The 12,564-nt window shown below is 33.0% G+C and overlaps 1 protein-coding gene across 8 annotated transcripts in view; it reads left to right on the top strand.

The window, feature by feature from the left end:
* Positions 1-482: 482 nt before the first annotated feature.
* LOC111384028 (exportin-7) overlaps positions 483-12,564 on the top strand; it is a 25,323-nt gene continuing 13,241 nt past the window's right edge. For 2 of the 8 annotated variants that reach the window (XR_002700851.1, XM_023008284.1), the window contains exons 1-8: positions 483-664; positions 849-1,729; positions 2,150-2,310; positions 9,372-9,437; positions 9,922-10,039; positions 10,150-10,259; positions 10,422-10,517; positions 10,687-10,810. Coding sequence is in view for 7 of the 8 variants with exons in the window: in XM_023008284.1 (XP_022864052.1) it covers positions 1,489-1,729; positions 2,150-2,310; positions 9,372-9,437; positions 9,922-10,039; positions 10,150-10,259; positions 10,422-10,517; positions 10,687-10,810 (916 nt within the window). In the remaining variant the exon portion in view is untranslated. The remainder of the gene's footprint in view (positions 665-848; positions 1,730-2,149; positions 2,311-9,371; positions 9,438-9,921; positions 10,040-10,149; positions 10,260-10,421; positions 10,518-10,686; positions 10,811-12,564) is intronic. The other 6 variants (XM_023008255.1, XM_023008250.1, XM_023008241.1 and 3 more) reach the window with 6 other exon arrangements.

Raw genomic sequence — 12,564 nt, 5'->3', positions numbered from 1 at the left:
ACAATGTTACAATCTACAAAATCAAGAGTCGAGGACTATGGCATAAAAAGTTATGAGGGCCAAGTTGCAACAAGGTCCCTTTTACAATCAGTTTTAGAAATTCAAAACTAATTATTTTACGATCTTTATAGGTCGATGATTAACACTCGAAAATCAATTCTCGAGCAAGCAAATTATAAGGCTCCAACTTTATCAAACATATTCTTCTATTATTAGAAATTAATAGCTCTTGAAAAGATTTAAGTATGACTATATCTAAACAAAATTGAAGATAGAGATCGATTTAATTATGAATGGACTTTATTAATTAGTGGAAAGATTTAAAACAAATAAAATAAAATCATGCATGTAATTCTCTTCCCCAAAACAAACCAACCAAATAAACAAAAAAATGGAAAAAGAAAAAAAGGAAAAAAAAAAAAAAAAGGCTTTTAACTCTAGTATGTAATTTGACCCTTCCTACCGACCCTGGTTTATTTGCTCTGACATACAGCCACGTTTATAAGCGTTAGCGTATCTGTACAAAAAAGAATACCTTTCTTTTCTCCGGTGCTTTCTCGACACAAAATATATTAAATTTGGGATCACATCACAGAATTCAATTCCCTTCTCAAGAAATCATCTTCATCCGATCGCGAGACATTTTTTCTTCGATTTAACCGAGGTGATAGTTTCTCGGTTCTTCTATTTTAATTTTTTTTTAATTGTTTGCTATAATAATTTTCATCCATTTTTGTGTGTGTATATATATATATAGTTAAGATTATCTATTCGGTCGTGAATATATTTGTATAAGATCATGAAACCAATTAATTTTTATTTCCATGTTTTCTTGGTTTTCTTGTCAGGGTTTGACGCTGAACAGCTATTGGTTCATTTATCTGGAGCACTTTTGTGTGTGTAAATAATTGTATATCTATTTTTGTTTGCTTTATCAGAGGAGTATTGTTGTGATAGAGAGGGGAAGAGGGGAAGAGTTTGATGCTACTTTGTATTATTCTACATCAAATACTAATGTAACATTTCCAATTTGTATTGTTTATTTGGCTTAATTTTTTCTCCTCCATTGCGTGAAGACAATTTATTCTGCTCGGCAACACCATTTGATGCAAAGGGTATAATGCTACAGTTGTTGGCCTTTGCTCTTGCCATAATGGCATTGATGCTCTGTTTGTTTCTTGTACTTAGTGGTGCTGTGTGCACATAACTCTCTGTTTCACATCCATATCAGTTTCTTGAATTTCGGGTGCAATCATTTTTCCCTCTTTCTGGTTCTTAAATATCCCGTCTCCACATAAATACACACGGACACAGATGTCTCAGTGCATATGAATGAGTTTCTGATACATATGACATTTAGTATATTTCTCGTCATAGAATGTGACAGAAAAATGTACATAGTTTTATACCTTGATATTGGATTGGATGAGTGCAGGTTCTTGGTCATCTGGAATTTTTAGGTGGGCATGTTGTTATAATTGAGTAAAAATGGAGAGCTTAGCACAGTTGGAAGTTTTGTGTGAAAGGCTGTACAATTCACAGGATTCAGCTGAACGAATGCATGCCGAGAACACTCTGAAATGTTTTTCCACAAACATTGATTACATTTCACAGTGCCAATTTATTCTGGACAATGCACTGACACCTTATGCCTTGATGTTGGCTAGTTCGAGCTTGTTGAAGCAAGTGACCGAGCATAGTCTCTCTTTGCAGCTCCGCCTTGATATCCGTAATATATTATTAATTTTTGCACATTTTATATTGCTGTCGTCAAGTAAGGAAGTTTGTTATGCTATTGTGGGCAATTGTCTTTGTTTGACATGATAGTAAGTATCATACTTAAGTTGCCTTCTTAAGGGGCAAGAGAGGAATGACACTCGAAATGATAAGATGTTTTTTGTGGATTTTTAATTGGGCGGCTTCAAAGAAGAAAGGATTTTTTATATACCTTACTTCCTTTTTCCTTCAATTTTAGTATCGTATCTCCATTAACAATGATTTCTTGTTAACTATGTATTAAATTTTCCAATGCATGGTAATGCTACAAGATTTAAAGCACAACCTAATTAATTCGAACAGATTGGTGTTTTGTTTAACTTTCATAATATTCATTGTTCTCTGAATTTATTGCTTTGTACTTTCTATGAAGGAAACTACATTGTAAACTATCTGGCAAACAGAGGTCCTGAGCTGCAGTCCTTTGTGATTGGATCTTTAGTTCAGCTTTTATGTCGACTTACCAAGTTTGGATGGTTTGATGATGATATATTTAGAGATGTGGTTAAAGAATCAATTAAATTCTTAAGCCAGGTAATTTATGTTTATAGTGGTTAATTTTGTTACAATCGTGGAATTTGTCCAATCAATGTGCAGGCATTCATGTGCGTTAACTCCAAATTTCTATCTTCCTAACTTGCATATTATTCTTTTGTAAATCAAGCGAAGAAGTAGTTTTGCATGATGCATGTATTAGATCTTGTTGATTTAGTTTGAATATTGACAATTTGAAATTAAGAAGTTATTCAAGGAAGGTAAAGTTAGTTTTCATTGACCATGGAGAAAGATGGGTTGCAGGGAAGTGACTGATCTTCACTTGTATCATCTATGAAGGAAAGTGTAGAGCAACCCACAGGTGGTTAAGCCGTTAAGGGAATGGTTGGGGACTTAACCGTTGCTTTAGAGCTTAAGTTGTGCCAAATGCACATTGCATGTAACCCGGGCCGCTAGATTATATGTACCTAAGAAGCACTGACATGGACACGAGCGTCCGACACGCGATTTTTTAAATAAGTTCCGACACGTTGATTATAAAATTATTATTTTTAGTTTATTTTAATTTTATGAATTATGTTGAGGGGTAAAATGGTACAATTTCATTCAAACAAATATTATATATTATTTAAACAAAGTTGCAGGCATTGAAAGATACAAAAAGATACAAAATGGTACAAAATTTTACAATGATGGTCATACAAATTAAATTATTCACTTGTATAGGAGATTTTCATCATTTATAGCCGTCCCTTTTTCTTCTCTTATTTATTTTCTGTTCCAGCTTCTTCTCTGATTTCTTTCCATTTCTAGCCGTCTTCTTCTCTGATTTCTTCAGTTCTACAGGTTCCATTTTCAGGTTTTTTTCCTCTTTTTTATTCTTCCTTCCCAAACGGGAAACTGAACTCTGGTTGCATTTCTTCCTCCAGCTCCGATTGCATTTCTTCCCTTCAACTCAACTGCCCAGCAATCGTCCAACACGTCGCAAGCAACTCCGATACGCTATCGCCGGCAGCGTGTCGGTGCTACATAGATATGTATTATCCACTTTGGAAGGATCTGGGCCCATCTTATCCCTTACGGATTTCTATCGCTTCTTAGGATTTGAACCTAAGACCCCTACTTTATGAGAGTCTTAAGTTGATTTAACTAAAGTCTCTCTTAACGGAAAGTTCATGGGTTTGAATAATGGGGACGCGATAGAAATTTATGAGGGATAAGAGGGCAGATGTCCCTTCCGGAGGAGACAGTACGTAAGAGAATGGTCGAGCATGATGCTCGGGTTGTTACAAAAAATGCTCATTTTTTATAACAACTCGGCCTCTATGCCCAAACCTTTAATTTATGTATCGTCCATTATAAGAGAGCTAGCTCATATTACCCCTTACGATTTTTGGTCGTGCTCTCAGGATTCGAACCTATGACATTTTTCTCGAGAGAGACTTAAGTTTAATTAACTTACTGGGATTCAATTTAAGTTTCTCTTAAGGAAATTGTGGATTCGAATCCTAGGGACGCGGCAAAAGGTTGTGAGAGGTAAAATGGGCTAGGTTTTTTCACAGTGGACAGTACGTAAGTTAATGGTTTGGGCATAGAGATCGATTTGTTACATTGTAAGCTTATTATATGTTTAAGTTTCTTTAACGAATAAAATATGTGATATGTAATTAATATGGGAACAAACCTGTTTATATGATTGAGCCTATGGAAAGTGGTAAAATGACTGACATTTTTGTCTATTATTTTAACACTATTCAAGTACATAACTCTCTTGAATAAACCTAGCAGAGATTGAAGTTTATGTAACACTCCAAATTTTCATAAACCCAAGTTTTACCAAAGACTTACTTTTCTTTACGCTAAATGCGGAGCGATAAATTTTTTTTTTTTTTATATAATAAAATAATTGGAATATTTGTAAATTTAAAACAAAGCATGGAAATTGTATCTCTAAAAAATATAATCACCTAACTAATTAAATATCATGTTTTTGAACAAATTAAACTAACTAAAACATTGAAAGACTGGAAAATTTAATATTTATTTTTCTTTTGATTCACTTGGCATTCCGCATCACCATCTTACTACAAATTCAACCAACCCGACCTATGTAAAATTATTGTAAGAATGAGTGTTTAAAAATATCCAATAAGATACATGCTATTTTTATAGACAATTATATAACAATAAAATAGCCACTTCATATCACATTTCTTATGGAGTATATTGATGGCCAAATGAGACTCCCATTGGTAGTATTTTGAATTCTCGAAAGATTTCACACTTCGTTATAAAGAACCCAGTAGAGTTCACCTTTCGTTAGGTTGAATCTGAAGGTCCACTTGCAATTTATGTATAAATTACTGAATATAAAAGCATACGGAAACAAATCACTTGTAGAAAATATCTTACCTGGATAAATGAAAATACTTTTTTTGAAAAGCACAATCCAAAATCATGCTCCAAATTTACTAACTTCCTTGCCTGTCTTAAAAGTGCATTATGCTTCTGCCAATTAATACCCTCTGCCCGTGCGTGTATGTATTATAAATATTTAGTTGTGAAACGTTCTCTTAACCTTATGGGGGTATGTATAGGACAAAATAGTAACAATTGAATTGTGGTTCAAAAAGGACTCGGGGAGCTGCGTCCCACAAGTAAATAGGATAAGAATGACTTCATATAATTTTATCTCATCTCTGTAAAATTTTTAGTAGGTGAAAATAAGCTCCCGTATGGCCCCCATTTTTGCGAAATGAAAATGTGTGGAATAGTGTTTTTTTTTTTTTTTTTTAAAACGAGTGGTTGAAAAAGAAGGAAAAATTATCGATTTATGTATAATATTATTTTATGGAAGATTGTGTAGTTGAGAATAGGAGAGATAAAAATAAAATATAATGGAAAATAATTTAAGGGGGGCTAAAATTTAAAACAAATAAATCCTTAGACACATGCCGTGGCAGGGAGATGGAAAATTACCGAATAATTTTATATAATAAATTCTAGATTAGTTTATTTAGGATTTTGCTTACTTAGATGTATCCTAATCACAATAGTGAACCATATCTACTCTTACAATCTGGTCGAGAATAAAAAGAATACTTCATAAAAGTGAGAACAAAAATTCTAAGAGGGTATTTGGTGGGGATTAGAATTAGATTTTTCAGTAAATTGTGAAAGAAGTTTTTGAAATGTGTGGTTGAAAAGTTGCTGAACTCATGAAAGATGTGGTTAATATTAATTGTTTGACTTTGATTTAGATTAAAATCAGATTTTAATCTGTACCAAGCGGGCCCAAATTAAAGAAATTCTAATTTAATATGGATAAAAATAAGTGGAGTTAGAAAAATATAAAAATGGGATTATAATTATCAATTAACATTTATTCTAATCAAAATGGGATTAAAATTAACAATTAACCATGATCATTATTAAAATAGGATTTTTATATATCCAACACCTCAAATCCTAAACTGACAAAAAACATTTTCCGTACATCTATATAAAGGTACACGTGGCTACCAACCCTTTAACAATCAATTTAATTAAATAATTATAAATGACAATTTCTTTAAACTTCAAATTTTGGGTCTAATTTATTCGAATTAATTTTTTTTTCGAGTCCATGGTGCATCATCTGATATGCCTTCGAGCCCAATATTGATGTATTTATCTTTGCTATATCAAAATCTAATTATTTGGCCCAAATAAACTAAAATTCTATTCTATAAAATTTTCAGGGAATAATAGTTTAATCAGTTATTAATAATTGTTTCGGTTCATATGTGATATATGGAATCACACATTATCGGACCGTGAGAGTTGGAATTCAAGAATGTGAAATTGATGAATGATTAGGTAGGGGTCTATAAACGAACTCGAGGTTCTGCATATTGTTTAACTTCTTTTTGTTCCTGTAACACACAAGTACGTAACTTTCTTGAATAAAACTAGCAGAGATTGGAAGTTCTACCAGTTATTACTAATTGTTTCAGTCCATATGTGTATCACACATTTGAGAGCTGGAATTCAAGAATGTTAAAATGACGAATGATTAGGGAAGGTCTATAAATGAACTTGAGGTTCTGCATATTGTTTAGGAATTACGACCAATAGGAAATTATCGTTTTAGTACATCCTAATGCTCTTAATCTTATCATTTGAAGTATTCAATTGCCAGTATGAAGATCTGTGATGGGAATCTCAAATTTTCATTCATTCTTAAATGTAATGTCTAACACATTCACACATCAGATGTGAAATATGAACTGAATCTTAGTTAAGTTACCTTTAGTATATATTACTTATTTGAAGCAGATAATGAAGGAACTGGGAGCCTGGCATCACATAACATAAAATTCCTTCTAGACATATGGAAATCTAAATTAGTATGAAATATAAACTCCGCTAAAATCAAGATAATCTATTTCAAGTTATTATTTTGTCTAATCTTAAATATATTGAGAAATCTTCTCTTGACTCTTCTCTGGCATCTAAAACATGTGCGCGTCCTATTTACATTACAGAGCAAGATGCCCCTTTCAGTGGGACCACCTTTCTCCTAGTTCGAAGTCAATCAAACAGGCTGCTTCCTGATTTCTTTAAAAACAATGAGAAAACCTATATTTAGGAAAGTGAAAACAATTGCTTCAAGTTTTTACATTAGAGGTTCCAAGATCAAAACTAGAATTAGAGTATTTTCAGTTCCGTCATGCCTCCCTGTTCTTTTGTGAGGAAAAAGTATAGTAATCTAACATAAGATTTATTAATTTTATTGCATGCTGTAATTACTGCATCAAATAATTGGAAAGAGACTATTTTAAAGCCTATGCGGATACCTATTTTAATTTTTTTATGTACATAGAAATTATGAGTATATGCTCGTTCTTGTACGCAACCTCCCGTCCCATCAATTTCTATTATAACAAAATAGATGAGTATATGTAAACCCCAGAACAGAAATTGTTGCATGAAAATGTAAAAATACATAAAGAGATGCTTAATGCCCATAATTTAGTAATTCGATATAATCTTATTCTCACAGTTGTACTGTTGACAAACTGTCTGAGGATGCATAAGATTTATCAGTCTTTGCAATTTAATGTGAACCATAGTTCAAAATTCTAGTCATAATGTTATAAAAGATACATTGATTGTACTTGGCAAGAAAGATGATATTATGCACTATGCTATATAAAAACAGTGGTGTTTTTTAATGCTTGCTGGACATCTTAAAGTGCTTGCCAACTAAATTTTAGCTGTTTAGTTCAACTCCTCTTATAGACTAAGTTGGGAGTTACGATTGTAATCCCAAGTAACATTGGTTAAGGTTCATTAAATCCTTTTCCATCTGAGAGGAATTACTACACTTAAAGTTTTGGACTATGATGCATGAATTCTCTCATTACAACGATGTGCCTATGTCTGACATGTGTCATGTCAGATCTACACTTTCAGGCAAAGGACATGTATCAAACAGGCCCATGCCTATGTCCCAATTTATATATATTTTTTAAATTACCGAACCACCCTCTCGCAAATGTTCGATGTGCTGTGTGTCGTACTTATAGTAAAAATTATAATAAAGATATAATACATGAATTTAAAATTTATAAAGATTGTAAATCTGTGCCTTTTTTGAAAAATCATGTATCGGTGTGTCCGTATCGTGTCGTGTCCATATTGCGTGTCCATAAAGCCTAACTTCTTTTAGTAGACAACTGATTATTGATAAAACAGATAACTTATTAGATAAACATTCTCCTTAAAGAGGTAAAAAATTGGAGTCCCTGTTTTATTTTAATAATTCAGTATCTTAACAAGTTGTTTTATTAAGTGAAACAGATCAGATTCCAAAAGTTGGTGAGAGTATCTAATTATAACTAATCCCAAAAAGGTTGGCAATAGCAATGCTTTGCATAACTATTCGATCTTCCTCTCAATGTCTTTATTAGAAAATCATTTTGTTTATACTAGATATTGATTTACTACATTAATGATTGCACAGAAGATTATCTACATAAAAGACAAAATATGCAAATTCTGAAATAAATGACATTGCTTTTAATTACTCCCTAGCATCAAGAAAAGACAGTATGGGAAGTGGCTTACACTCCTTGCTTTGTTGCTCTGCATAGCATCTGACGCCGAGCCTATCGGAGGTCGTTTTAGTCAGAAAAATCTAGCTTCATAAGATTGTTCTAACAGCTGGACTTCAACATCCGGCTGTTAGATGTTTATTACTATAAGGGAATTCTGCCTGTAAGAATGCTTGGCATGCATTTCTGAAGGATTATTGACTGTCATGGTCACCATCCTAGTCCATTATTATCTCCATCTTTTTCATTTCCCAGGGAAAAGGGAGGGTAACCAATTTTCTTTTATCATCATCATTATCTTTACCTTATTTTTGAATGTGGAGGAGCCTGACATTTGTTACAATGAAATTCTGTACTCAGGAGTCAAATGATTTGTATAATAATCATTATTCGTGTTTACTTTGAGACTGGAAGGTTGATTTATGTGGGCTGGAAAAGTTGCCACTCTCCATTCACCTGTAAGGTGAATGTCTTACGATTCAAAAGTATAGACAAAAGGTGGACTTAGGCTGACATAAGAAAAACGAATGAAAAGAGAAATACGAGATGAAATGAGACACAGATGCAGGATATGTACGATGAGATCTTCAAAAATTTTGCCTAGCGTGAGAGTAGAGGATCTTTACGCTATTTCTCTGGAGCAACTATTATTTTGCCTTTCCAAATTATGTAGTTTCGATAGCGATTAGGTTCTTTTGGCACATGTTTCAGAGCTTATTTGTTTTCCCTTTCCCCCTTATCATTCCAGCTTGATCCTACATATAATTGATCTTATCTTTTGAATGCTAACTTCTGCTATGTGAACTGATGATATTTGTTCCACATGAATACAAATTATTTAGTTTACATGTCCTGGACAGCATCGTCATTCTTTTGGAAACCTATGCACGTTTAATTTCTCTGCGTGTCTTTCTTGCCTCATTTCTGCTTTTAACTAAGTTATTATAATTTGGATGCTAATGCTTATGCTATAATTCCTGATGAGGTTTCTTTATTTATCAGGCGACATCAGATCATTATGCTATTGGTTTAAGGATATTAAATCAGCTTGTTTCTGAGATGAATCAGGTTGGACTCTTTTAACACTCGTCCAAGTTTTACATTTGTTTGAAGAAACCAAGGTTCATAGAGGAATTATAAATTGGAAGATCTTTGGAATTCTTGCTTTATGCTTCAGCATTATACGACATCACAGATTTACACTGTCACCTGATATTTAGCCTTTGTTTGGGCTCCATTTTAATTAAATTTTGGGAAAAAGTATTCTGAAATAATAATTTTTTGGAGAATTTGTGGTTAAAAAGTAAGAAAAAGTTTTGGGTTTACGTGTAATATTATTTTATTGAAGAATATGTGATGGAAAATGAGTTTTGAAAAGACGTATTTTTGGTTTAATAGAGCCCAAACAAGGGCTTACTGTTCATTGATTATTTTTATTTATTATTATTTTTTTTTCAGACTCTAAAGAGCTATTATGTTTTGCCTCTTTCACCATCGTTAGATTTCTACATGTCTGGGTTCTACTTGATGTTTCTTGACTTTATACTTTCAGCCAAATCCAGGAGTGCCTTCATCGCATCATCGAAAGGTGGCCTGCTCTTTCAGGGATCAGTCTCTTTTCCAAATTTTTCAGATATCCTTGACTTCGTTGCATCAACTAAAAAATGATGGTAATGTGCTTGTTTTTGTTTTCATTTTGTTACAGGTGTTAACTAATGGCTCGATTTCTCTGTTTTTAAGTGCAAGACTAGTCTGATAGTTATTAATTTAAAAATTTCAGCCATGAGTCGCTTGCAAGAATTGGCACTATCCCTATCACTGAAGTGTTTGTCTTTTGATTTTGTTGGGACGACAATTGATGAAAGTTCTGAAGAATTTGGAACTGTTCAGGTATATTTTGTTTAAAATGAGGTTATTAACATATTAATAATCTGTTTTCAGTTTAGCATTAAAGATATGATACGATCTTTATGCATATATATTAATGAGGAATTTTTATTAATGGACGTATTCTGGAAATTTTATATAGCTGATCTAGCTTTTATTTCACAGATTCCATCTTCTTGGAAGCCCCTGTTAGAGGATCTTTCTACGCTTGAGATATTTTTCGATTATTATGCACTCACAAAGCCTCCTATCTCCAAGGAGGTAAGTTCATCATGTGTATCCCTATATTATAGTCTTTGCACAGTCCTTATTTGATTTTAATTTATGGCATTACAATGCCAAGTTCTTGGTTTTTTGCGGTTGTGTTGTGGCTAATGTCGTGGATTTGTTTGTGCTTATCTTACGTTTTAAATTATGTGATGCTTTCCAGTCGCTGGAGTGCTTAGTGCGATTAGCTTCTGTAAGACGCTCTCTTTTCACTAACGATGCTACGCGCACCAAGTTTTTGGACCATCTCATATCAGGAACAAAAGAAATTTTAAGAACAGGGCAAGGTATGAAGGAATTGTTCTTAAAGCTTTTTCAGTTTATACGAATTTATATATGTGGATAAACCCTAGAAACCACATCTTTCTATGTAAGTACTGTTCGTTATTTTCTTAATATCTGCAGTATGGTTCCATTATTTGTAGATTTAGAGTAATTTGTTCACTTCTTAGGCACTGGAAGTTCAATGTAATGAGCAGCTATTTCTTACTTTTGATAATTATGGTGGCATTTTACTCTTTTTTGAAGCGGAATTGTTCTTTAGTGTGGTCTTCATAGTTAGATTGATATTGGTACAGACAAGGAAAACTTTTTCCTCTAAAAAATTGGGCTCATTGAGGCATAGGTCATCAGGTAAATTGTTACAACGGAATGTGGGAGGTATTCTGTTAGATATCTCAGTTACTTAGGTAAGTTCCTTGGAAGTCTTTTTATAAAGAGATCTCTCTCTCTCTTTTCGCTTTAGTTAACAATTATGAAGACCACCTGTGAAATTTCGTGGAAGAAAATAATGACATCAGCGATAATAGTGCTGTCTGTAAATGTACGCATAGATTATTTCCTCTGGATCTTCCAGCACATCGTTTCTGGAATTTTGTCATGAGTCCGAACTTCATTTCTTTGCACGAGTTCATTAGGTTGTTGATCCACATAGATTGTTAATCAATATTTTTTTGCTTCCCAGTAGGCTGACAAGTCGTAGACCATAAATACCCTGATTCCAAGTGATGCAGTTTGGAGGCTGAGAATACTATTTATAATCTATCTGTGGTGAAACCTTTTCTATTTAGAAGGAAACCAATGATTTGTATTGGATCTAGGCTACCATTTCAGCAAAGCCTCATGTAATTGAAGAGCTGGAAACAAATTTCATTGAGATTCAAAAGTCGATTAATTTGCTATGGTTTTGAATGGAAAGTTTCCATATTTATAGAGGAAAAAGGCTAATGCCTAATAACTTTATGGCCTACGTGAACTTTAAGTGCAAGCCTTCATAGTATCCAAATTAATCAAAATTATACGATTAATTAAAATAAAGTTCCAAAAAATTAATTTAGCCCTTGTGCAGGCTCCATTAAAATCAAATTTTAGGGAAAAATATATTTTGAAATTGTGATTTTTTGAAGAATTTGTTGTTAAAAAAGAAGGAAAAGTTTTGTATTTACGTGTAATATTATTTTATTGAAGAATGTGGTTGAATAAAATGGAGCCCGAACAAGAGCTTTATGTGACACCAGACATTACAATAACTTCCCTTTTTTTCTCGAACTTTCTGTTAACTAAAAAACTTATTAATATACAAGGTGTGCAGAATTAATCCAATTCTCTGTTCTCTTTACTAACCAAGGGTCCATCCAAGAATTAACATAATCAAGAATGAATTGCCTATTTCAAAAAAATAAAATGAGTGCCTCTGATGTGTCACAATCGTAGAGAATGAATTCTTTCTTCATGTCTTCAATAGTTCTTCAGTTCACCTTACCTTCGCTACTACCAAATGGTACCAGCTGAACATTAGTTGCTCAACCCTGACTGGCATCACCTAAGCTATACCGAAAAGGTAAAGAAGTAAGACAGGTCTTCTACATGTAAAATATGCTTAATGTTGGATATGTGTAATTATGTAATTTGTCCTTATTTGAAATATTTCTCAATGATATGGTTTACTAGTACTTCTAAATACAAAATACATGGCCTTTTCTCTTTGGTTTCCTGGTGCAATTTCCACACCTGGATGCGGCGCTGTTATCTCTTCAACCCC

The sequence above is a fragment of the Olea europaea genome, chromosome 3, assembly GCF_002742605.1.
Source record: "Olea europaea var. sylvestris chromosome 3, O_europaea_v1, whole genome shotgun sequence".
Taxonomy (NCBI): Eukaryota; Viridiplantae; Streptophyta; class Magnoliopsida; order Lamiales; family Oleaceae; genus Olea; species Olea europaea.
Note: the sequence above shows the minus strand (reverse complement) of the source record. Positions and strands in the feature narration are given on the sequence as shown.